This window comes from Aulonocara stuartgranti, assembly GCF_965226115.1.
Source record: "Aulonocara stuartgranti genome assembly, chromosome: 3".
Lineage (NCBI taxonomy): Eukaryota > Metazoa > Chordata > Actinopteri > Cichliformes > Cichlidae > Aulonocara > Aulonocara stuartgranti.
Window position 1 is genome coordinate 58,758,024 of NC_138941.1, and position 27,530 is coordinate 58,785,553.

Consider the following 27,530-nt stretch of genomic DNA (forward strand, 5'->3'; position numbering starts at 1 on the left):
TCACCCCCATCCTGCACCCCCCCCACACACACACACACAGGTCAGACTCTTGGTGAAGCCTGTTATTAGAAACACAAAACTGTCACGGTTGAAGCTGCTCATGAGCACTCACACATTTCACCACAGAACTCAGACATTAAAACAGTTATTTCTATTACTCAAACTATGTTTGTCATTAATATATTGATTACATTTGTATTTTATTTATCTTGATTAAGAATAAAATGCTTAATTATTAGGAAATAGATGAAAGCTCTGTTTTAGAACTTTGATCACTTTTACTCACATAAGTCTGACTATTAAGACCTTCAATATCTCTTAGCTGTGATGTGGAGGCAGCCAGGGGGGACTTCAATCTCATTCTACCCCAGGTCTCACGACAATACAGACATATTTTCTTCTTCCTCTCACAGTGTAATTCTTACTTACACACAGACAAAAGATTTAAAGGATCACAAAAATGTTGATACATTTTATCATAACAAACTCTCCTATGATAAAATACAGTAAAACTGCATTTCTTGTTTAAATGTATATAGTATAAATTTAAAGCAAACAAATAAAGAAACATTAGGCATCACATTGTAAAATGACAACAAGAGGAAAAAACAGAAAAATCCATGTTTTATTTGTCGTGTTACTCTGTCCTGCGCTGAGGAAGAAAAGCAAAAAAACGTTTTAGGTTCACAACTGAAGGCACAACACGACAGTTTGTACATGTGACTTTAGCAAGAAATATATTAAAGAAAAACTTACACACCTGTTCATTGTTTCTCGCTTGTTTCTCTGACAGTTTCTTGTAAATCTCTTTCATTTTTTTGTTTCTCTCTCAAGTGTTTAATAATTTGTTCCTTGTCTTTTTCCAGGTTTCCCTTTCTTTCTGTCATTTGGATTATAATGTTCTCCGTTTCCTCCATTAGCTTTTCTGTCATCTTTAACAGTTCTTCATGTGCTTCTATTCTTTTTTTCAGGTCAGTTTTTTTATCTTCACGCTTCTGCATTTTTTTCTCTTTGTCAGTTCTTGGAGTTTCTTTCTCTTTTTTCATGACCTCTTTCATCTCTGCCTTGTCCACCTGCAGTAGTGTGATGAGTTTTTCTCTCTGGTCCTTCAGAAATGTCTTCTGCTCCATCAGTTTTTCAATGGTTTGTCTGACATGTTTTAAATCTTCCTCCTTGTTCTGCAACTCATCTTCAAGTCTTTTCTTTTCCTCACATTCTCTCTGTAATTTTTCCTCCATCTCTGTTTGATGTTGTTCATTTTCATCCTCATCATGTTTGCTGATTTCTGTGTGAATAAAATTGCAGGAAAAAAAATATTTGGAAAATAGGGACAACATATTAGTCATTTTTATGTGTTCACATGTGTTGACAGTATTAATTTAGTATACCAGTAATCAAATATAAATGGAAATAAACAGTCTGAAGCATTACTATAGAGACTGACACTATGGTTACTACCCTACAACAATGTAGAGTCTAGAACAAAGTCTTCTTTTGAGAAGGACTGACTTTCAGATGTATTTCAAAATTCAGTGAAAATAGATGTTCAGAAATCACTAATGAAGGATATTTAAAATAACATTAGATGTACTGAAACTGCTACATGTGAGTCAGAGAGGTTTGGCCAATTTTATTCAAAATCACATCTATCTATTCATGCATATCTAATTTTCACATTTAATTTTCTTGCACTGCTTCGTTTATATGAGTAAACGAGTGAGAACATTTTGGTTGCAATTCCTACAACAAGGATAAAACACAAAAAGTTTTCATTTATATTGTTGCTATAACTATAATTTTACAGTGGGTGATTTCCTCAAATATTTTTGCCTTTGCCCCCAAAATGTCTCAGTCACACTAGAGGAAAACAATAGGAAGGCAACTTCCTCGTGTGGAATTTCTACACATTCAGCAGGTGGTTGTGGAAACCAGTTGGTCTTCTAGAGGTTGAGGGTGTTCTATACTCCACTTCTGATCACAAGGCAATTGCACAGGTTGCTAATAAGATGCAAACTGCCAACAAATAATCACAGCGTGACTTGAACTAAGTCTAGTTACTCTCCGACAGACGGGCAACCACTTGCCAATAATTGACACTTAGTTTATAAATGCAGACAGAGAGTCAAGATATTGCAATCAATCTCAGTCAGTCTGCACTGATGGGAACAACTCTGCATGTCTTAACACATCTCTTTACAACACAGGACACAGGGTTATATTCCTTTATAAAAGTAAAGTTGCTGAGAGCCTCCAATTTTGCTAGTAAATCGCTGTAATTTCTGCAATCTCCATCCACTGTTTTCCCTCGAGCGCCTTTAACATTACTGTTTATGTGTTTGTGTCATTTTTATTTGAATCACGTTTGTACTTCTTAGCCCTTAATTTTAAAGGCAGTTACATTAAAACAAGACATTAAAAAGGCCTGATGATAATTTAAGGTTGGGGTAAAAAGTACAATGTAGTTTGAACTTACTGGTTTTATTTTGTCCACATTTCCATATTAGGAATATTACTGTGCCGACGCTTATTAAACAGACAGCCAAGTTGATGATAATGTGAACAGCAGTATTAGACTGGACCATAAAGAGATCACCTGTGAATATAAGGAGTCAAAATGTTCTAGATTCTACTTTCTGTAACTGAAAATTAATGTGAGTGATATATAAAAAAAAAGGCATTTCTACCTGAAACATGGATGTGTGTCTCTTTGATTTGACTGATATTCTTCTGTTGAACTTTGCAGGTGAAGCTGTAGCTCTGTCCTTTCTCCACAGTCACTTTACTGCTGACAGTATAGAGGCCATCAGAACCTCTGACATTCTTTGTAGGTTCCACAGAAATGGGTTTTCCCTCACTGTACACCCACAACATCTGAGGCTCTGGATACCAGCCATTAGATTTACACTCTAACACCATTTCATTTTTGACATTGGTGAGTTCTATGACTGGTGAGGAAACTGAACCTTCAAAGAAAAGAATGACAGACAAAATATTGAAATGTAGTTGCCAAAATATATATCTGAAAAAAAGATTCTTAAAATAGTTACAGTTCGCCCAAATGTCTCTCTTTTTGACCTTAACTCAAATTGTCCTTTTAAGCTTATAGAGCAGAATAGGCACAATGCTATGTGACATCAACTGTGCCAATCTAACTGGTCAAATTTCTAATAATCTTACTTATTTATTCCATTTTCTCTTTTCGAAGTTCCTGTATATAGGCTGAAATTAACTTGTACCTATCCAAGTAGTTCTTTGTCAAATCAGCTTTCCTCTGGTTCATCTTGGTAAAAGGGCCTCCTTGGCTGAAGTGTTTTTCTCATGGGGCCAGATACCCCTCGGTTGGCAAAAAGCCCATTTAGTGGGTGCTCAAATCCCCTGTGATTCTAAGTACTTTTGTTTTTTGTTATGTATCTCTCTTATTTGTCCAGTTGTACTGCTTAATAACCCAGCTGCTCCATGTGCTACACTGGTCAGGTTGTGTGCCCTAATGGCCAGAAAACCAGAATGCCAATGACTCTGTAGTCATTCCCCTGTCATGTTCATGTCAATATGCTCAGTCCACATATCTGTCCAGGAAGTATTTTCTAGCCCAAGTAAGAGCTATTTTGGTTACCCAGAATGAATGCACTTCTATTCTCAACTCATATGCCTCTGTGAATGATCCACTTTCTATTGTAGCTGACCCGAGTGTTCCTTTATCCCTCTTGTCATTCTGAGTGCCCTTTGACCCTCAATATCTATGTTGCTTAAAGTCTTTCTTCACATCTAAATTGCAAAGTGAAGAAATTAATCTAAATTAAATGAAACTTACCTACAGCAAGCGTCACCACAGTTTCTGCATTAAATTTAGGTACAAGGCATTTGTATGTTCCTGCATCAGAGAGTTGCACTGTGGACAGTTTCAGTGAAACGTCTCCACACTGCAGTTTGTTGACAGAGAGTGATGTTCTTCCTGTGTACAAAGGATTCTGCTCAGTCAGAAGCTCCACACCCTCTCGCCTCACATAGACAGATCTAGGTTTGAGGTCAGTTCTGGACCAATCCACAGTCAGGTCAACAGCATCCACAGCAGGTTCCAGGTGGCATGGCAACATGATGTCATCACCAATCATGGCCACTACTGGCTGAGTTGGACCAATCATCTGATGCTGACCTAACAAATTTAGGGACACATACAGTTCAGCAGTTTTGTAATTGTGAAGATCAGTCTGAGCAAACTGTGTAATTGATTTATTTAACAACATCAATATAAACTGGTGCTGTTACAGTGTGTGTTTCCATCATCTGTGAAAGACTACAGGTAAAAACTTTAAATTGTGGATTTTATAAATGTTTGTGTGCAACTTACCACCACAAGTTTGTGTTAGAAAAAGGAGGACGACAACAACATGATGCAAAACCAAGAGATGTTTATTCTTCATAGGACTCATTCTAGATGTCTGCAACAAAAAAAATGGGGGAGGGGGGCATAGCAACACACCTTTTTATATTAAGCCATTCTCTGATAGAAAAAATGAAACAGTGAAAGACTGATTTGTAGACTGTCACGGTAATATCACATTTGAAAAAAGTATTTAATTATGTTAAATTTATTTTTAATTATTTGGAAATGTGCTCCTTTCCAGGAGTAACAGTAACAAGAGAGATCAAGAACATTGCAGGAAATCTGGACATTCAATTGAAAGACAAGCTGGGAATTGTTGACGTTTTCTTCTCAGCTCTTGATGAGAGCTACCATGTCATCTGGACACAGCCCAGTTACTCATCTTTGTGAAGTCATTATACTACAAGCAAAATAACAAAAGCACTTTTTACTAAATCAAAGGTCTGTGAAAATTTGCACAAAAGTATGTTTTTGTTGATAAACAGTGATAAAACATTGGCTGTTGTACTGTGCCTTTTTCACATTTTCTGGTTGCCACATCTACTCTTACCAGTAACCACTAAAGAGATCAAATTAACAGAGCGATGAAAGTAGAGAGACAAGAGACACAAGTAACATTGAGTTCAGTATATCCATGAGGTCCTCCTCCAATAAGCTGTCTGTGCATAGGTCATGGTTTCTATTGTCCTGTTTGCAATTAATAGACTTACTGTCTATTTAATGCTGATAGAAGATATGGATTTTGTTTCAAATTGCAAACTCTCCAAGCAGCTACCAATAACAGCATGTAATTAAAATTACACATTCTAAATATTTATGAATACACAAGTATCCAGAAATACTAATTATGTTACTTTCACTCCTTCACTACAAAAAATGTTTCCGCTTACACACTCTTTGTGCCTCTGGTAACTGTAAATGCTTATGTGATTAATCAGATTTTATGTATTATAAACACCTGCTAGATAATTTAGTAGGTAAAGTAAGTAAATAATCAAAATAAATAAAGAAGGAAATTATTACATTGTAGCTTATATGGTAAAAATCTACATACCCGTCGAACTGCTTAAAACCCTCCCCACAGCTCAAAGAAAGTAGGTTGTAATAAAACTATGTGCACTCTCAGCCCAACCCTCTGTTAAACAATAACCTGTGTTGACTTTATTATCAAAGGTCAGTTCTTTTCATAAAATGAGTTGAACTTTGTTTAAATGAACAAATGAATCAAATTGAAAGTTTAAGTCAAAGCTGTGTTTTAACAGTTGAATAAGTTTCAACATCGTACATGCTGTGAGTTCCGTGTTGAGGAGTTTAGGAATGAACAAGGACATTATGTTTGTGAAGGGTGTCAAATATAACTAACTGTGTACAAGGAGTGATATGAAACTGAGGGTGTAGTTTTATCAGTTAGTTAGTTAGTAGAGTGTTAGTGAAAACAGAGAGAAGAAGACAGAAAAGAAACAGAAACACATCTATTTATGTTTAAATGTCTTTATGTAAAGTGTAGATATAATGCATACAGTTTTCTTGGTGTATGTATGCAAGAGCAGCACTTCAGTTATTGGATGAGCCATTCCATCAAATAAAATTAATTAATAGGGGTGTAAAAACAATGTTCTCAGCTATATTTGCATTGGGACTTTAAAATTCTTCAACACCATGGCCATTCCTCATCTGAGAGAAAGAGCTTCAGCTCACTCACGGCACAGCTGACAATTTTAAAAATAAGTGTTTTCTTAAAGAGAAACACTAGGACAAAAAAATTTGATTGGCTGTTTTGGTCTCCAATCAGCTCGCTAGCTACTGTAGCTAACCCCAGACAAATATCCCAGAATGCATTTTGTCCAAAACTCAAACAAGGCAATGGCGGAGGAACGCAGCTAAAAAGTTTGAAATATTACTCTTTCTGGATCACAAAATAAACTTCTTGTTATGTTTTGGGTGAGTCTGAGTGATTTTCCACAGCATCAGCTCTCCTCCCCTGGGTGGAGCTCTCATTGCTCCTCCCTGCTCCTCACCTGTTGGCAATTACTTCAGCAGTATTTATGACAAGCGCTCACAATGAACCTTTGCCAGATTGTCTGCTTACCATAGTCAGTTCTCTGCCTCACATTTTGTCTTGAGTTCCTCAGTATGTTTTGCTTAACCCTTTTTTCCTAGTCGCTAGTCGGCACCTGGATATATTTTCTAACTCTCGCCATAGTCACGTCTCAGGATTCTGGTCTGCTGCTGCTGGTAAAACTCACTCACAAACTGCCATCCTCACCTGCCTGCCTCTCTGCACACCCACATCGCACTCTGTACTCACCTTCATCTAAATCACCTCCTCCTCCAGCTAATCTCCACCTGCAGCCATGTAAGACCTCTTAGTTTTGAAATCTTAGATTCATTTACAACGCCGCGGGCTCTGATTATTATCTCCTTTGTTCCAGTGTTCCTGGTCCGCTATAGTTTCCATCGCCCGTCACTTAGGTCCAGTTTTTGGTTCTGTGCTTGAGTCCCTTCCTTTTTCACAGGCCATTGAGCCCTGGCACTTTTAAGATACTTTCAGGTGAGAATTTTGCTATGTGAACTTCAACTATCTGCTTGATTTATCAAGACATCACATATGTGCAAAAGTGCTCTGACGTTTTTCGAGATGGCTTTTACCCACCAGCTGACTGGGTGGTCAAGGCACAGAATCCCAGTGCATCATTTTCAAACCCCTCTTGGTCTTTCACTACTTGGGTTAAACATGATATATAAGTCTCTTAGATAACTTCTAAATGTTCATGTTTGGTTTATTTCAGTGTTTGATTTGTTCCTGAGTAAATTGGTTTGGCTGAAATTAAAGTTCAGCTTTATAACTGGACCGTTTTATTTAATACTGAAGTCTTACTTGGAGAGCTGTCAGTCTATTTTGAATTTCACCCGTCATATCCCCTGATGTAAAATGTTCTGTTCTTATTTAAACAGCTGACTCTGAATTAAATCTAACATAAAAATATTTAAATTCAGGAGGAAACATTTCAGCGGGAGCAATAACAGCACGTTAATACATGGAGATCCTGAAGGCTGCTACAAAAATGATCAGATTATATGTTAAATATTTGTTCAATTCTCTTCCAAAATCCAGCCATCTATTGTCAGTTGTGTGTGTCTACTAAAATAAAAACAAAAGCGTTCTAACGTCTCACCTGTTTGTTGTTATTCAGGCATACATGTGTACAATTTTTATTGAGAGAGAGATTAAGCTTGTGTTTCTGTCATGTAGTGAGTCATTGTGCTTAACTGTATGAAGTTTATTAGACATTATGAAACATGATATGTAAAAGCGAATTTTGGCCAAAGTGCTTTTTAAAGTTATCTTAAAAAAAAAATCTACATCATGTGTAATTTCAATTGCAAATATTAATCACAGTTAAATTAAGAGGGAATGGCAGTAAAAACTGGCGTTCTCAGGAAGTTTAGACTTGCGAAGTCTGAACGCGAGTGCGGGCTCGTTTGCTTGAAATTTGAGAAACCGCCCCATTTTTGATTAGTATGTTTAATTATTTTATTTTACAGTATATATTTTTAAGACTATTGTTGGTTTTAAGCTAGTTTAAACCAAACCACTCCACTGGATTTAGATACATTTTGGACAGTGTTCCCAGAATGCAGTAGCTAGCAAGCTGATTGGAGACAAAAACAGCCAGTCAGAAGTTTTTGCATCCAAGTCTGTTATTGGTTGGTTTTGTAGTACAAATATAACGGTGTGCAGAAAGAGTTGAACATGCAGGGAGCAGAGATGTTGAGAGTGTGAGCGACACACTGCGAGCAGGTCCCCAGAGATCTGACCAAGAGCAAATGCAAAAACAGAGCTAGAGGGGCTGTTACTGTATGTGTATATGGATAATAGCAAACACTGAAATACACTGTTTGCACGCAGCAATAAATTTTGTTCACTCAAATTGAGCTTTTCTTTGCTCAAAATAAATTTCTCCTCAAAATACAATACTTGTACTTTTACTTGTGCTTCAATACTTGTACTTGCAATTTTTTTTTACGTGCCATAGATGTTGTGCTTCATTCAGGGATCCCCCAGCATGATGCCAGGGCCCACAAGATATTCAATTTTAAGAATCTATCATGTGGCCTCTTCGGACCTTTTCTTCTCTCCTGACATGATGCTGTTGATTATGTAAATGACAAACCTCAAGTTAGGCATTCGATGTCAGGATGGAGTGATGTGAAGAGATTTGAGTACACAGGAGTTCTCATCCTAGCAGATGTGTATCAGTCCAAAGGGGAATCTATCCTCATCCCATCCTGTGGGATGAGCATAATGGGTAACCAATCTTCAGGGCCACCACGTCAGATAGTAAGCACCAACCTCCGACTCACCTGTCCTTATCCACACAAGGAGGCTCCAGGGTGTCAAACTTACATGTTATAATTTTTTCATAACCTACTCCCTTGCCCAGTATCATCCATACTCTGTATCAGCAGAGCATGGATGATACTGGTAGGGAATATCAAGGCAAACAAGCCGGAGCTTCCCTCCAACGCTGAAGCTGACAAATTGGAGAGCTGTCTTCTCATCTCTGTTTGCATTCACAGCCACCACCATGGCAGTGAGTTACATGTCCTCCTGAGCACCAAAACTGTATACTAACTAACTGTATAACTGTATATCAGGATTATAAGTAGAAACCACAAATGATCATGCATTTATTAAAAAAAATAAATTATATTAAATATTGTGAGTGGTGAGGAAGGACTTTTATGTTTTTCTTGTTTGTTTTTTTTTTTCTTGTCCTCTTCTTCAATTGCATCGATGAGTCTGCCTTCAATAATTTAGTACTGTTCACTGTTGTGGATCCTTCTTGGAATCAGCAAAGAACATACAGAGATTATTCTTACAGGTGCTAGGGAAATCCTGATATTACAGGACGCATGGTGTTATACTACAACGGCAGAGAGATTTAAAAAATGTGGTTTCAGTAGAAGTGAATGGGGCATTTTTGTATCGAGAGGCACTACACAAAAAATAATGAAATACAATCCATTTTGTGTCTGTTCTTTGACATGTCCAATAACCTAATCACCCCCAATGTCCCATCCTCATCCTATTTATTACATGGAAAAAAAAATTGTGAGTTTTTTCAATAAATAGTTGATAATTCAAACATTTAATAAAGTGGCATTTAAAGGCTTAAAATCCAGAAGATAATTTAATACTTGTGAATACTTTAATACAAGTGATATATGGAAAAAAAAGCAGAAGAAATGTTGTTGGTTGAGGTTTTTCTGGCAGATTTTGAGAGTGTAGATTTTTATACACAAAGGTATCGAAATGGGGCAAAATGCATAAGCAGAGTATGGATGAGAAAAAGACTAAAAGACTCTAGATTTTAAAAAAGAAGATTTCTGGCAAAAATCCATGTTGCAAGCTATAACGCAGCCAAATGCTCCTGTGTTTCACTGACTAGAGTAACATTGCTGACATTGTACTAATGCCTGACTGTCACACTCCCACAACTGATTGCGGGTGATATGTCATCATCAGGGTAACCGGTTTTGTTTTTTTGTTTTTTTCAGCATGAACTGTGAGTCTTTGGGCTAGTGCTCTCATCCATCGAGCCCCTACTATATTTTCCTTTGAAAGTAGAAAAGATAGCTCTCTAGCTATGATTGACAGAGTGCAGAACTAACCTGATGAGTCTAAAGCTTAAAATCAACAAAACACCTCCAAACTTTCAGGATTTTTTCTGAGGAGTAAACTGACTTTTGTTCTCAAGAGTTTGTATCAAGCAGTCATTTTCAGAGGAGAAACCGAAACAATTCATGTGAGTTGACTCCGCCCACTTTGTACACAGCAGAACAATCAGCACCAGCCTGAAAGAAAATCTGAGAAACCTGCTGCTGCAGTCAGCTCTGTGTTTTATCTCTATTTGGCAAATACATTAAAGAAAAGCACAAAGGCTCAGCCAAGGCTGAAGGTGACCCATCAAACACTCACCAGGAACACAGATAAGCTTAGACTATGACCTTTTATTTTGAAATTAACCTGCTCCATAGCAGTGTAACTTAGGTACATACCTAAAACTGAAAGCTCAGAGTTTCTTTTAAGTCACCTCGATAGACAAAGTCCTGCTTTGAGTGCAGGTCTCTGCACGACTCCAAGAACAGTTCGTTATAAACATAAATACAGCTTTTCTCACACGTTGCTGCTACATTTGGAGCTTTTAACAACTGACAGACATTTGTCATCTTGTATGTGCTCACGGTTTGACAGCAAAACAACAAAAAAAAATAACTTTTTTTTTTCTTTAACCACATATTTCAGTGTTTTTAATAAGGTTCTTGTTTGTTTGTTCTCTGAATCAAAAAAACAACAACAACAAAACAAGAAAGAACCAAACAAATAAATAAATAAAAAAAGACTTACCACAGATAAAGACACAGTGATCCAAACTGTTGCTGTTAAAGTGAAATGAATCGTTGGAGCTGAGCAGGAAACAGAAACTGAGACAATGATTAATGAGTCACTGCAAACCAGACACTCAAGTCTGATCAGTTTCTAACGTTCATTGCTGCACATTCCTTTTTGTTTATCAGATAAACACTGAGCATGATGAACACAGGGACGGTTGACCTTGATTGCATATTGCATCAGATCACTACAGAGCATGTGTAGATAGCTCAGCACTTTCTTATTACCTTCAACAAGGAGCTCATGTTTTTGGTAGTGTTTGCATTACGTTCTGTCTGTAAACACAACAGCTCTAAAAACTCTGTAGGCTGTTGTTACAGGAAAAATGATTCTATGTTTCTTTACCTTCTTTTAAATGTACAAAGATGCCTTTTGTCTGCCCTCTGCCTATGGTTAGATTAGTTTAGAATTATCTTTTTAGACTTTCCCAGCAAACACATCTTGTTTCTGGGACATATTGTTTTAGATTGTTTTATCTTCCCTAGCTCTCTGCTGACGAGACTAGCACCATATATGGAGTTGTTTTATTTTATCTGTTTGTTATTTGTTATCCTGTTCTCACTGTCTCTGTGCTCTGTGCCTATAAAAATTACCAAGCCACTGTGCATGGTGTGAGTTGTTCTTAGCAGCTCACCCGTGTACACGTTTGATAAAGAAAGTAACTTTGTCTCATTGTGTCTTTATTTCTCCTGGGTTTTTTACAGAGTTTTCCCCCAACATTTCTTGGTCCTTCGGAGCCGGAGCGCCTCCATCGTGTCCCATCTCCGTGACCAGTCCACGTTGTTCGTCTGTCGACAGCCCACACACTAGGTGTGTGGTCAAAGACCAAGGGCGTTAAATTCGAGTCTTGGCCAACGTTCTAGAAAGCGACCCACGGTGGTGGGGCCCGATCGAGGTGGACCAGACCCGGCGACACTGACCAGGTAGATACAGACACACTGACACAATCTTGCGTAAAAGCGTATTTTAAATTCAGGGAATTTAAAATAGCGAAAGTAGCTCGTCGCGACTGGAAGCTCCCCACTCCTGTGGGTTTAAAGTAGCTCGTCGGCTGGTAGCTTGGAGCTCGTCGACTGGAAGCTCCCCACTCTTGTGGGTTAGGTTTGGAGCTCTTGGGTAGCTCCCCCAGCTGGGTCAAGGGAATAAGTAGCTCGTCTACAGAAAGACTGGCAGCTCCCCTTATGATAAGGGTTCCGATCGCGCGAATAAGTGTGAATGTATGTGTGTGTATTGTTTTAATTAATGGAGCAAGCTGAATTTTCACGGTCCAATAAGAGACTGAGCTGCTCCTACTGTGTTTTTCTTTTACTGCTATTCACTGATGTGCTGGTGAGTTGAGAGAACGGTCGAGTTCCATCTCGTAAAGTTCACACCGCTTTTGGAAATAGTCCGAAAGTAGAAGGGCGTGTGAGCAACCACTCTCGTCTCTAATACCAGCGAAGGTGATAGCAGCTGTATTGTGTATATATTACTTAAACAAAAATAAGTAAATACATAAATAAGATGGGTAATCAAGCAAGTGAAATTAAAACTCACTCCTGCTGACGAGCAGTGGTGAGAAAAGAAAAGTCCAGACGCCGGACAAAAACAGTGTCTGTAAACTGAGAGATTTAAGAAAACAAAATATAAACAGTCAGAAGAACAGAACTCAACTGCCAGTTTAGTAAAACCAGAAGACGAGACACTGTGCAGTCCCCACAATCCTTTTAGTAAACCATCACTCACTCCTGCAGCCGCATCTGCAGCACCACCCATATCAGGAAGAACATAATAATCCCTTATTAAGTGAAAACTAGAGATCAAAGTAGTTTGAAGTAGTTTAAAAGGGTTGAAAACAGACCCCACTGAGTAGATATAAATATAAAAAGTACGAAATAAAGATGAACAAAGGGAAAATTACAGTAGAAATTATCTTTAGAGTATTTGAAATTAATAATAGCAAGGATAACAACCTGTAAAGTGATATTATCAATGAAACACAGTTGGCATGATGACCATGCCCACAATGTATAAAACGAATATAAAGCAAATAATTCACACGAAAATATTTTAATAAAATAAATAAGGTATATTAAGGCTGTGTCACTGTTCAGCCAAGGACAGTGTGTGAAAAGGTAACTGTCTCCACCTTGGGAAAAGGATGATTCTGCAGGTCATCTGAAGCCCTTGATGGATACAAAATAAAATATAAATAATATATTATAATAGAACTGCCTGGTCCGCCATGCAACAGAGAGAACAAATGTGACCGCAGATTGGATGAATTCTAAATTATCTGTTTGCTAAATAAGATGATCCTAACTATCAAATTGGCTCAGGAGTAGTATAGTGGTACACACTGATAAAATATTATAATATGCTATTGCTGTCATATAAGACAAAGAGGATAATATTAACAATGACATAATATTAATATGAAGAGGCACCTTAATCGGTTATGATGTGAGGTGAATAATTGTTAAGCAGTAGTCTGCATCAAGCTTAAGGTTTGCTGAAACTCAGTGTAATGACATGTGAGATGAAGACAATACAGAGAATAACTAAACTAATGAAGTGCATAGAGGCACTTGACCAGCTTGAAACCTATCATCCTAGAATGACACATTGCTGAGATATAGAGCACACCTATAATAACAACCAATAAGCAAAACCCTGTAGACAACAGCTAAAACTACAGGATTGAGAAGCTGAATTAAATATGTAGACACTGCTAAGCTGATGAGCATGTTCCACATTTTCTTTTCTTTTTCTTTTTTGTTTCTTTTAGAGCAGAAGCTGCTGTAACACACCCAAAGAAAGACTCTAGGTCTGACCAACCGTCTCAGTCGTGGGCAAAAAGATGTCAGTCAATAAAATTCTAAAAGATAATTTATTGATGAAAAATATATCAAGAGATAAAAGATAAAACAGTCCAGTGTCCCACTTATGAATTGTATAAAAACACACAGTCCCAAGGCCAGAGCCAGCTATGCCACACAGCCAAGTTGCACTCCACATGTTGCCTTTAACAGGGTTAGAAGTTGTCCTTGGAGACCCACCACCCTGCAAGCATGTAGTCAGTGGTCACTCAAGCCTCTGGAACTCTGCTGCCTTTAGGCTGTGGCATATAATAGGCCCTGGACTGCACAGAGAGACAAAACAACACAGCAGTGTTTGTAGTGTGGGCTATATGTAGACCAGTGTATCAGTGCAATCAAGTACACCTGCCTCTAATTAGTCCAACCCCATTCCAGCCATTGGCTCACCAAAAATGTGACAACCACAAAACCACTCCCAACCCAGTGCAACTTCACACAATAATATGGAGCTGAATTAACACAGGCACATTAGTCTACCATGTTACAAGCTGCATGCTATTACAAGCCAACATATGCAGACTTCTGCCTTGTTCGGGTGGCAGCATTTTTCTTTTTCTTTTGTGTCCTGACACGTTTATGTTTTTTGTTTTTGTTTGATTATTTTGTTGGTTTTGGAAACGAATTTAAATGAACTTGTGACAATACTTGAGAATCACAGTGACACATAGTGATTAGGCATATGATTGAAAAATGCCTAGGTTTAGAGCTGTGAGCTATGAGCTGTGAGCAATGCAAAGTTAAATATATATATATTTGTATAAATGGGAAACAACCCTAACTTGAAAGTTTGAAATGTGTGAGATCCATGAATTGTTTGAAGAACTAGAAATTATCTAAAAATGCCTTAAGTGAAAATGTAGAGTTGCATCTATTCTCCCAAACCAAAAAAAAAAAAAAAAAAAAAAAAAAAGGAGAAGAAGCATTCTGTAACTTAGAAATAAGGCTGACGTGTTGACAACAGACTAAAACACTAATCCGCAGGTGGCTATCAGGAACAGAGAGGCGAGCAAAGTCACAAACACCAAGGTTGCAGACAGCCACGCAGAAACAGCAGATAACATAGAGACAACGCCTGCTAGAACCGTGGAGAGGAAGGTCACTTCACACGAGATTGTAGGAGTAGAGGACAAATTAGTTGTAAAGTCAGCTTCAGGCCACACAACTGTACAACAATTAACTGCCCTTTTAGAACTAGTACACACAGCAAGTGGCCGCAGGTGCTTTATTAAATGCATATATGACCCGTCCTGTCCAGTAAATTTGCTAGGTAGAGACGCTCTGACAAAACTTAAGATAGCAGTCATGCCATTCTTTTCTGGTATTACACCTGAGTGCCAGAAACCGACCGAGTATCACAACATTCTGAGATTTAAACAAACTCCAGGCCCAGATCCACCTTATGATCAGCAAGTGTGGAAGCTAGGAGAACAGCATTTGACCTTACAGCACAGGCCGAAATTGTGTAGGTTACGCAGTAACCACAGATAGTAAAATAATAGAAGCAAAACCACTTTCTTCTTCATGTCCTGCACAGAGCGCTGAGCTGATAGCTGTGATACGCGAAAGCTAAATACACAAAGACAAACTAATAAACATACATACAGACAGCCAGTATGTTTTCTCTGCTGTGCATCATTTTGCAAAAAATTTGGCATAACAGAGGAATGATTACACCAACTGGAAAACCGGTTCACCATGCCAACCTCTTACAACGCCTACTGACTCTTTCATTACTACAGGCAACAATTTTGCTGACAGAGCAGCAAAATAGGCGGCACAAAAGACAAACATCACATTGATGGCAGTAAACACACATCAGATTCCACTGGATGTGTTGAAAAATGAACAAAAGCAGCAAGCACAGCAGAGCAGGCAAAATGGTTAAAACACGGCGCAGTTCTGACAAACGACTTAATGATGTGTTATGGCAAGCCAGTGTTGCCAAAAAATTCCTCCACAAAATGGCGGCATTAGTGACTCATGGCTGTACGCATTTGTCAACGGGGGGACTGACCAGTATTGTCAACTCTCATTTCTACACTGTAAATTCTACACTGTAAATTTTGAAACCTCAGCAAAACAATTTGTCAGAACGTGCATGACGTGTCAAAAATATAATGCTCAGGGAAACCTGAGACCACACAATCCATATGGACTTTATTGAGCTAAATGAATGCCAAGGGTAAAAATACACCCTAGTGGTTATAGATGTATTCTCAAAGTGGCCAGAAATCTACCCAGTGAAAAAGGCAGATACAATTTCAGTAGCAAAATGTATGTCTAAGTTGTAGGAAAATAAAGAGATGATTGTAAATGACGAAGAATGTAATGATGTCTATCAAGTGTCTTGCAGATCACAGCCCGGTGACTGGGTTCTGATCAAAGTGCTCCAAAGGAAAAACTGGAGCTTGCAAAATAGCGGAACGACCATCTTGCATCCATCAGAGCCAGTAAGTGAAGCCATCTAAACACAGCTGACAGCAGGCTTGCCCACTTGTTGTGATCTCGCCCGGTGGAGGGGTCAGCTTTCCTGGCCGGGGGGTCTACTCGTGACAGGAGGGTGTGTCCCGTCGTCATGAGGTGGTGGCTCTTAACAACTGCAGCGGCCCTGACCATGGCCGGGCTCCTCATCTTTGCTTCCGTGAGGGACAATAAGTCACGCTATATGAAGAAAAGGCAGACACTGTATGACAAAGGAAAGTACACCAAGTTTCCCCATGGCTATGCCACTAATTTCTGGTGGCAGTTTATGAACACTACAGCTTACTTGAATAATAAAACTGACTGCTATGCAAATACATATACACTTTCTGCCCACCGAGGAACGAGAGGAAGTGTATGGACTGTTCACTCAACGAAACCTGTGCCAGTAACGCGACACTGATGAGCCTCAACTGTCGCTCCAACTACAGCTACCGAATGATACTACAAACAAAGACTCATTACCAGACAGGATGTGCACGGACGGCACCAAGCAGTAAAGGAACCAGAGTTTCGCATCTGAGGAGGAGCGAAATTCTTACAGAGCTTGATCCCCGGCATTGGAGTTGCCGAGGTGCGGGATCACGTGGAAATCAACCGATATGCTCTGCTACGACACATCAACTTAACTAAGGCCCTGGGAACGGCTTTAGCAGGAGAACAGAAGGCCATCAGAACGATGGTGTTGAAGAACACACTGACACTAGACCTGCTAACAGCATCACAAGGAGGAGTTTGCAAGCTGATCGGGGAGACATATTGCACTTTTATCCCTGATGGATACGAAACTGGAGGAGACATTTATGAAGCTTTGCAGAATTTGTCCATTCTGCAAAAATATGTCACTGACCACACACCTGGAGCAGCTACACCGCCATGTCTAAGAGTAATGATTTCAAAGATGATAACAACTACAATGACTGCTTATGTTGCCGTGCCTCAAGAAGACCAGCATCCCGTTGCAATTCTGTTAGAGGAGAACTTGTAATAACTGCTAATGAATGACGTGGTGATTAAAAATGACTTCTGCCTTTTTCAAGTGATCATGCACTGATTAACACATTAGTAGTTTATGCAGGTACAATATAAGGTTTTCACCCTTTTATTTTTTGAAGTTTTCATTTTAAATATGAAGTTTTCATTATTTTACATATAAAGTTTTCAATTTAAGGTTTGCATCACTTTAAATATAAGGTTTTTATCCTTTATTTTTTGTAGTTTTAGTTTTATTATTTTTTCTTGTTTATTCCACTTGTTATTTCATTTACTATGTTTTTCATTTACTATGTTTTTCTTTTTATTATTTTCTTTTGTTTTATTCTTTAGACCAAATGACTTCCATTTCTGCTATGCTGACATTTTGAAAATTAAAAAATTGCTTAAGATACTTAATAAATAACCTTCACAGACAATTGTTGTATACATTTAAAATAAGTTAAAACAGGAGGGAATGTTACAGGAAAAATGATTCTATGTTTCTTTACCTTCTTTTAAATGTACAAAGCTGCCCTCTGCCTATGGTTAGATTAGTTTAGAATTATCTTTTTAGACTTTCCCAGCAAACATCTTGTTTCTGGGACATATTGTTTTAGATTGTTTTATCTTCCCTAGCTCTCTGCTGACGAGACTAGCACCATATATGGAGTTGTTTTGTTTTATCTGTTTATTATTTGTTATCCTGTTCTCACTGTCTCTGTGCTCTGTGCCTATAAAAATTACCAAGCCACTGTGCATGGTGTGAGTTGTTCTTAGCAGCTCACCCGTGTACACGTTTGATAAAGAAAGTAACTTTGTCTCATTGTGTCTTTATTTCTCCTGGGTTTTTTACAGAGTTTTCCCCCAACAGCTGTAGAGCAGGATGATGTTATAACAATCCATTGAAATCTGGTTTGCGTCCACCAAGGTCAACTTTATGACTTGTTGGTGGAAAATTGACAAAAAGTCTTAAAACTTGTACACTTGTACAAGTGCACTGTGTAACATTTATAAAGTTAGGGTTAGAGATTAAAGGTTAAAGATTTTAAATATCATGTCACGTTTGACCTCTGACCTCTCCCTGAGTTCAACAGATCAACCTGAAAGTCAGAGTAATGATAATGCTATATAAACCCGATTGAGTGTTCAAATCAAGTGTGATCGAATGTGATATAGAGTCATTTATTTAAAACTATGTCATTGTTGGTACTGACAGCATGTAGAGAATGATACATGGGGTTCGAAAATATCAGGTTACTCTGGACCTCTGACCTCTTCTTTAGGGTCAAATATGGTCAAACTTTCATAAAATGGATATTGGTGACATGTTTCATGACTTTGTTTTGTGCACTACAGTAACAGGTTGCAACCACTTAAATACAAAACAGTACATGTACAATGTTCCTGAATGTTTTTAAATAAACTGTTTCTTATAAAAACCCTTTTTTTTTGGTATTTACCATTAAAAATGTAAATGTATTTGAGTCAAAATCAAATGAATGCTACACACATGTACTATATCCACATAAATAGAAACTAATTATACTCAAAATTATGTCAGGTATATCAGATTAGTTTTTAAACATTTTAATATTCACTGTATACATCTTTTGCAAATATTTTCTTCGGTGCCCTTGCACCAAACTTTGATGTATTGCGAATTAACCTTTTTGTGATATTGTTGTGGAGAACAAAGAACGGCTCAATTTATTAAAATGAAGAGATAATGATCACCTCTTCCCTGGGGTAATGAATTTGGCCACTCTGCCATGGAGGTACAAGAATAAATTAATTTACACATCATATTAACATGAGTATGGCAACAGCAGGCAGAATCTTTGTACTGGTTGCTGGAAGAACCTTTACTGTTTGGCAGCTTGCTGGATTGCCCTGTCTGGGGTAGGACTACTTTATCCAGACGGCTCCATGCTGCACAAGTCTTTTCTCTGAAGAGGGTGGTAGAGCTGGCTGGATAATTCGGATGGACTTGCTGCACAGCTTAGGATAAGGTCTACTTGAGTTGTTGGTCAGCTTTTCGATAATTGGAAACGCAAGTTAGGTGGAGTTGAGTGTTCACTTTTGGCAAGTTATTGTGACGGCAGTCTGTTTCCAAATCATTTAGAGCTTTATCTTTCCATCAGACTGTTTCCTGGTTTTAAGAATTGCGTTGGTCCTTTATTGGATAATGTGGATGTTGCAGGGGTGTCCCTGGAAGGGGCCTCTGGAAAACTTTGTATAGGCTGCTGGTAAAAACTCTCAATCAAGGCAAGTTGAATGCACACAATGACACAGTGAGGAGGACCCATCTCTCCTTAGCACCTGACATCAAACCAGCATGGAGATCCCTTTACAAACCTCCCCTCACGAAAAAGCATGCAGACTTGCAGTGGAGAATTGTTCATGGCATTGTTGCTGTAAATTCTTTTGTTTCTGTTATTAACGCTGCTGTGGAAGACAAATGTCCATTCGGTGAGCAGAGGGAGACCCTGTTTCATTGTTTTTCTGAATGTGTTCGCCTCTCGGCTCTGTTTACACTCCTGAAAGCTATTTTTAGTAGATGTCGGGTGACTATTTTTATTTGTGGTTTTTAGATTTACTCGTCTTAGGAAGAACAAATGCCAGCTGCTTAAACCCAATTCTAACCCTGTCACTAAAACCACATTCTGAGTCTCAAAAATGCCTTCAAACTTGTGGGGACCGGGATTTTGGTCCTCATAAGGGCTGTTGGTCCCAACAAGTATGGCTGACTTCCAAATTGTTGTTCCCACCAAGATAAGAATACATGGTTACACACAGGTGTGTTTTCATCACGGATCAGTTTAGATGATTAAATCATCAGAATAAATTATAACAGTAAAATTATTATGAGAAATCAACTTAAATAATAAACACATCAATATTTATTTTTATAACACATTAGCACTTTCAAGAGCATTACTTTTAGTTAATGGAAAATATTATTGTTGTAGTCTCTCCTATTCTGTCCACTTTACAAAATCCATGTAGGTTTTACTCAAATGCAACTCAGTAAAGTCTGAACATAATGATGTTTTTGAAAAACTGCTGCTTAATAATAGTGTTTATAGTACATAGTAAATTGTTTCGTCTTCTTCTTGGACTTGCCGTGTACACCTTAATAAAACACTATTGTTTAGAAGTTATAGTTTGTTTTTATAAATACAGCTTTACAGTTTACAGTTCAACATACTGCATGTTTTATTGTCTTGGCTTTTATAGAATTAACATGTTCAACTGGAATCTTTCTGGGTGACATTTGAAATTTTTCCTTGTTTCTCTGTGCATATTAAGTTAATTGGTGATTCTCCCTCTGAGAAATATATTAAAGAAAAACTTATACACCTGTTCAGTGTTTCTTGCTTGTTTCTCTGACAGTTTCTTCTAAATTTCTTTCACTTTTTTTGTTTCTCTCTCAAGTGTTTAATAATTTGTTCCTTGTCTATTTCTAGCTTTCCCTTTCTTTCTGTCATTTGGATTATAATGTTCTCCGTTTCCTCCATTAGCTTTTCTGTCATCTTTAACAGTTCTTCATGTACTTCTATTCTCTTTTTCAGGTCAATTTTTTTATCTTCATACTTCTGCATTTTTTTCTCTTTGTCAGCTCTTGGAGTTTCTTTCTCTTTTTTCATGACCTCTTTCATCTCTGCCTTGTCCTCCTGCAGTAGTGTGATGAGTTTTTCTCTCTGGTTCTTCAGAAATGTCTTCTGCTCCATCAGTTTTTCAATGGTTTGTCTGACGTGTTTTAAGTCTTCCTCCTTGTTCTGCAACTCCTCTTCAAGTCTTTTCTTTTCCTCACATTCTCTCTGTAATTTTTCCTCCATCTCTGTTTGATGTAGTTTGTTTTCATCCTCATCATGTATGCTGATTTCTGTGTGAATAAAATGAAAAAAAAATGTTGAAAAGTAATATCACTGAGAGCTAAAAAAACAGACTTGCTTGCTACAGTAAACATTTTTCCCCCAAAATTTCACATTTGCAGGGGAAAATAAAATCATAATCAACATAACAAAAAAGTTAAATAATTCGCAATGAAACAGTGTTAATGAAACCTAATAAATATCAGGTAGATATATATATTATGTCTTTAAGAAACATTTTAAACTAGAACACTAAAAAAATATAGATTGTGTTGGTTCCAAAGGTAGGGATAAATTTAGTAATCAGTACGTGTTTAAAGTTCCAAACTAATGCATCCATGAATTTAATGATTATCTGCGTTTGTCAGAAAAGTATGATAAAGTTAGAACTTACTGGTTTTCTTTTGTCCATATTTCCATATTAGTAATACTGTTGTACCAATCGATATTAAGCAAACAGCTAGGTTGATAGTAATCTGAACAGCAGGATTACACTGGACCAAGTAGAAATCACCTTAAATTAGAAAGCACACAGAATATACTGTCTGTAAATAAGAAGTAATGTGAATAACTAATAAAGTCAGGCCATAGCTGGACTGGCCATGGGGCATACTGGGCATTTGCTCGGTGGGCCGATGGGGTTTTTTTTGTTTGTCTTTTGTAACGGTATAAACAATGAAAGGTGGTGGATTGACCAGATGATGTAAAAATAACAGTTGTTTGGTGGTGGCTATGGCGGAGCTTCCACTGAGGCCAGCAGGTGGATGAGGGAAAGGAGGGGAAGCAGGAGGAGGAGAGACCTGAGACGGCCGCAGGTGAACTGAATTTCAGGTAAGAAGTTATGACCTGCAGTCTATCTGGGTCAGATATAAACCAAGTTTTTCTGTAGTTTATTTTCGTTGTGCTGACTTTTTACAGTCAGTTACAATAACTCGTACTGCGTACTAGCTAGCATGACAGAGTTTCTATACAGCTGGTGGGCGCTACTACTGATAGTGAACTTTATTTTATTCATAAGGTTAGTTAGTAGAGTTGCCAACCGTCCCGTAAAAAACGGAATTGTCCCGTATTCAGAGAAAAAATTACGTGTTTCGTATTGAGCTGAAAAGAAACAAAGTTTGTCCCGTACTTCAGCTAGAATGAAAAAGACACAAAGCTGGAGGTATTTTGCCCCCAGAAAGCACAGCTGTTTCTTCTTCTCTCATTCTCTCCCCCTCCCTCTCCTGTTGCTACTTCAATCATGAAACTGATCAATGATCAGCTGATTGGCTTTCCTGACACCATTCCCGTCTCTCTTGTTTATTTATTGCCCATTAAACAACAGCAGCATGTTTGATCAGCTGTTGTTAGAATTTATTTAATATTAATTTCTACTATCAGCTGATGTTTGCTGGAGCCACAGCTGTAAAACCTGCTGGTCATGATATCGGTTTGTATATCTGGTGAGAGGGAAACATGAAGATGAAACCAGGACATGTCCTTACTGAATCATCAGAGCTGAACAGGTGATGGAGAAACAGGTTTACCCTTTAGGTGACATGAATGAGTTGAAGGGAATTTATGAACTGTTTCTGAGAGGATCCTTTTCTACATAGCTGACAGGTGGAAACTGTGCAGGGGAGGGTCCAGCAAAGTTTTGCCAGGGGGCCAGTTAGGGAAATTAACAGGGAATGGGGGCACACAGAAATACTTTTGTTTCTTATTCTCATTTAAAATGTCTAGTTTATAATAAATAATTATCTGAATCTTACAACCAAAGTTTTTATCTGATGTAAAATGTATAGAAATCCTACATAAATACCAACAAGACAGTTTACATCACTGTCACAACAGCGTTTGTTTTCATTCAAAGGCTTTTTGGCTCTTCCTATAATACCTGGTGGGCCGGTCTCTAGTCAAAATGCCCGGGCCGAATTTTTGTCCCAGTCCAGCCCTGAGTCAGGCATACATCATTTTTCTACCTGATACATGGATATGTGCTTCTTCAGTCTGGTTGATGTTCTTCTGTTGGACTCTGCAGGTGAGACTGTAGGTCTGTCTCTTGTTCACAGTCACAGTGCTGCTGACAGTATAGAGGCCATCAGAACCTTTGGCACTGTTTGTAGATTCAGCTGTGATTTGGTTTCCTTGACTGTTCAGCCAAATCACCTGAGGCTCTGGATACCAGCCGTTAGATTTGCATTTAAAGAAGATTTCATTTTTGACTTTGGATATCTCCATGACTACAGAAGAAACAGAACCTACAGAGTAAAATAAGGATAAAAGTTACTTGGAATCAAAGTTCAGAATTAAAACATTTTTGAATTATTTCAATGGTTCATGTTAGTCAAAATTCCTTCCAGATTACCTTCAAATACTCTGTGGTCACGCCATATAGCTTTTTGTTGAAATGGTACAGTGGCCTAAATTGTAATTATAAATACTACTATGCTCTTTTAAAGATCCATTATGGTTGTCCGATTTAATCCTGTTACATATTTAAATGTCCATCTGGTCAGGTCAAATGCTTTTTTCTTTTGTTGTTTTTTACCCAGCTGCCCAAATGTTCCTCTCATTGGCCTTAATGCCCTATGAAATGTCTCTAATTCTAAATACCCTCACTATCTTCCACACCTCTCTACTGTTAGTAAACTGCACTTCTTGAGAACTCGATAAACTATGTCATGCGTCTGGTCAGTCCAAATCTCAATCCAGTTAGCTATGTTAGCTCAAGTAAGAACTAATCTGTCTTTCCCAAATTTTATTCAACTTATATGCTCCTGTAGATGATTCACTTCCCAGTAGAATATCCATCTTGTCATCCAAGGTAACCTTCTGTTATTTGTCAGTATCCCATCCCTTAATGTTTTTCTTTTTTTTTTAAGAGCAAATGGTATTGATATCAACTTACCAACAATGAGCTCCATCCCAGTTTCTGCACCAATTTCAGGAACAAGGCAGTTATACATTCCTGCATCAGAGACTTTCACTTTGGAGAGTTTCAATGAAATGTCACCGCATTTCAGTTTGTTGACAGACAGTGATGTTCTTCTGGAGTATAAAGTATTCTGAGTCACGAGCTCCGCATCGTCCCGCTTTAAGTGGACAAATCTTGGTTTAAGGTCACGTCTAGACCATTCCACAGTCAAGTCAACAGCATCCCTAGCTGGATCTAGCTGGCATGGTAAAATGATGTCATCACCTGTCATTGCAACCAATGGTTCAGTTGGACCAATCATCTGAGACTGACCTGTGGATAAAGTATAATAAACGAATAATATAATTACACTTCCTTTGGGTAATTTTTCTTGGGCTGCAATTTCCCAGGTGGTGTTTTCTTTATATCTTTCTTCCAGTTGTCTTGCAACACTCCCAAAACATATACACAAAAACTCTCACCACATTAACATTATGTTCATTGTTCAATATTACTCTGCAACTTACCTCCACAATGCCATGTTAGAAGAAGAAGGATAACATCATGATAGAAAAACAAGAGAAGCCTGTCCTTCATTGAACGCATTCTCGATTTCTGCATAGTAAAAATAATATAAATACAGTGGGTATGGAAAGTATTCAGACCCCCTTAAATTTTTCACTTTTTGTTATATTGCAGCCATTAATGGACACACAGCACCCCATATTAACAGAAAAACACAGAATTGTTGATGTTTTTTGCGGATTTGGAGGAGGTAGAGCAGGTCATCTGCTAATCTGAAGGTTGGTGGTTGGATTTGCATGTAAGATTGAAAGCACATCCATAGAGAAAACATTGTGTGAATTAAGCCCTTTCAGTACTCAGAGTAGAAAATTGCTAAGAACCATTTACCTGTGATATCAGTTACACAGTTTCAAATTTATACATATATTCTGTTGTGCTTATCTTTAGTTGTTAAAGTTTTCAGTGCTGGTGCAGTTTGCATAATAAATGTGCTCAATAATGAAACAGATGTTGATTTAAAAGTAGTTTCACACACACGTGCATAGAAATCACTCTTGGGGCTCCCTGGTGGTCACACCAGTTGCAAAAAGACAAGAATTTCGTGCATTAGCCTACAATGGCAAAATGGTTGAATCTGAGGGAATACACTAAAAATTTCAAAAAATACAACTTTTCTTCAAAATAAAATGCTGACATTACAGGATGCATGGTTTTATACTACAACAGTATTACAAGAGAGAATAAAAAATGTGGTTTCAGTAGAAGTGAATGGGGCATTTTTATGTCGAAAGACACTACACAAAAAATGCAATCAAATCGATGATGTTGCTGTTCTTTGACATGCCCAAGAATCTAATCACCCCAATGTCACATCCTCATCCTATTTATTATATGGAAAATTATTTTTTGTGAGTTTGTTTGAATAAATAATTAATACATCAGATGTTTAAGCTGTCATTTAAAGGCTTAAAATCCTAAAAACAACACCAACAAATGTTTTATAATTTTGAAAAGTGCTCAATTTGATTAAGTGATTAATCAGCAGAGTATGGATGACATCTAGTTCAAAACTGTGAATAAAAAGAACAACAACAACATGATTGCCAAATAAATAAAAGTCCTGAGAAGGACATGTGGGTTTTTACAGTGTAGTAAACAGTAGTAGCTGCTGCTATATCTTCCTTTGAAAGCAGAAGAGTGAGCTCTCTCGTTTTGATTGACAGAGTACAGAATAAACCTGTTGAGCTTAAAGCTTAAAATCAACCAAACACCTCCAAACATACAGGGTTTTTTTCTGAGGAAACTGTCTCTGCCCCCAAACAGCTGAAAAGTCGTGTTAACTGATGATTGTCACAGTTCAACACTTTAATCTCAGTAAATTCTACAAACCTGCTTCATCTTCAGTCGTTTCCGACAGCTGTGCTCCTGAGTTTGTATCAAGCAGTCATTTTCAAAGAAGAAACTGAAATTATTCATGTGAGTTTATTCCGCCCACTCTGTAAACAGCAGACCAATCAACACCAGCCTGTGGCATTGACAGAAAGAAAATCTGAGAAACCTGCTGCAGTCAGTCAGCTCTGTGTTTTATCTCTTTTGGCCAAATAAATTAAAGAAAAGCACAAAGGCTCAGCCAAGGCTGGAGGTGACCCATCAAACACTCACCAGGAACACAGATCAGCTTAGACTATGATCTTTTAGTTTAAAATTAACTTGCTCAGTATCAGTGTAACTTAAGCACATGACTAAAACTGAAAGCTCAGAGTTTCTTTTAAGTCACCTCGATGAGGCAAAGTCCTGCTTTACGTGCAGGTCTCTGCACGATTCCAAGAACAGTTCTTTATAAACATAATACAGCTTTTTGCTGCTACATTTGGAGCTTTGTGGGAGCTTTTAACAACTGACAGACATTTTTCATCTTGTATGTGCTCACAGTTTGACAGAGAAACAACAGTCTGACTTTATTCAGAGTTTATTCAGTAACATGTAGAAAAAATCCCTTTGTTTTTCACATTTTTAGTGTTTTGTTATAAGGTTCTTGTTTGTTTGTTCTCTGACTCAAAACAAATTAAAAACGAAAACAAACAAATTAAAAAAAAGACTTACCACAGTTAAAGACCCTAGACGCTGACACAGTGATTCAATCTGTCACTCTCAAAGTGAAACAAGTCGCTGGAGCCGAGCAGGAAATGAAGACTGAGACAATGATTAACGAGTCACTGCAAACCAGACACTCAAGTCTGATCAGTTTCTAACGTTCACTGCTGCACGTTCCTTGGTGTTTATCAGATAAACACTGAGCATGACGAACACAGGGACGGTTGACCTTGATTGCATATTGCATCAGTTCAGTGCCGAATCCGATCATGTGTAAACCAAAGAGGAGCTCAAAATGGTTTCAGGAGTTTCTTATTACCTTCAACAAGAAGCTCATGTTTTGGCAACATTTGCATTTCATTCTGTCTGTAAACACAACAGCTCTAAAAGTTTGAATGTATTCTGATAAAACTCTGTAGGGTGTAGAGCAGGATCATGTTATAAAAATCCAATAAAATCTGGCTTACATCCATCGAGGTCTTCACGGTAAACTTTATGAGTTGTTGGTTGAAAATTGACAAAAAAACTTAAAAGTCAAAAATTATGATTCTTAAAAGTGTGCTGTGTAATTTCAACATTTATAAAGTACAAAGACTTACAATATCATATCACATTTGACCTCTGACCTCTCCCCAAGTTCAACGGATCAACCTGAAAGTCAGAGTAATGATAATGTTATATAGAGCCATTTATTTAAAACTATGTCATTGTTGGTATTGACAGCATGTAGCGAATGATACATGGGGATTGTAAATATCAGGTTACTCTGGACCTCTGACCTCTTCTTTAGGGTCAAATATGGTCAAACTTTCATAAAATGTATTTTATCTATGCTTCAAATTCTGTTGCCTTTATTCTGTTGCCGTGCTTCACGACTCTGTTTTGTTCATTACAGTAATAGGTTACAACCATTTAAATACAAAACAGTACATGTACAATGTTCCTGAATGTTTTTAAATAATCTTTTTCTTATCAAAAAGTTTTT

At 37.7% G+C, this 27,530-nt stretch overlaps 2 protein-coding genes across 3 annotated transcripts in view; both read right to left on the reverse strand.

The window, feature by feature from the left end:
• The window catches only part of LOC309701829 (butyrophilin subfamily 3 member A2-like), a 329,790-nt gene that overhangs the window by 1,172 nt on the left and 301,088 nt on the right, over positions 1–27,530 (reverse strand). The gene's annotated exons all lie outside the window — the stretch shown is intronic.
• Positions 180–26,117, reverse strand: LOC309701827 (butyrophilin subfamily 3 member A2-like). Of its 2 annotated transcripts, XM_082526099.1 has the most exons (8): positions 25,841–26,117; positions 24,454–24,541; positions 23,921–24,259; positions 22,992–23,270; positions 21,425–21,544; positions 20,570–21,041; positions 761–828; positions 180–652 (listed from the first exon to the last, which is right to left on the reverse strand). In XM_082526099.1, the coding sequence occupies exons 1-7, from the start codon at positions 25,925–25,927 to the stop codon at positions 765–767; spliced, it is 1,449 nt and encodes a 482-aa protein (XP_082382225.1). In that variant the 5' UTR covers positions 25,928–26,117; the 3' UTR covers positions 180–652; positions 761–764. The 2 variants fall into 2 exon arrangements, with proteins under 2 accessions (XP_082382225.1, XP_082382224.1); XM_082526098.1 differs by lacking the exons at positions 20,570–21,041; positions 21,425–21,544; positions 22,992–23,270; ... (1 more) ...; positions 24,454–24,541; positions 25,841–26,117 and adding exons at positions 2,474–2,593; positions 2,685–2,963; positions 3,812–4,153; positions 4,349–4,439; positions 5,439–5,958 and having other exon boundaries at positions 761–1,285.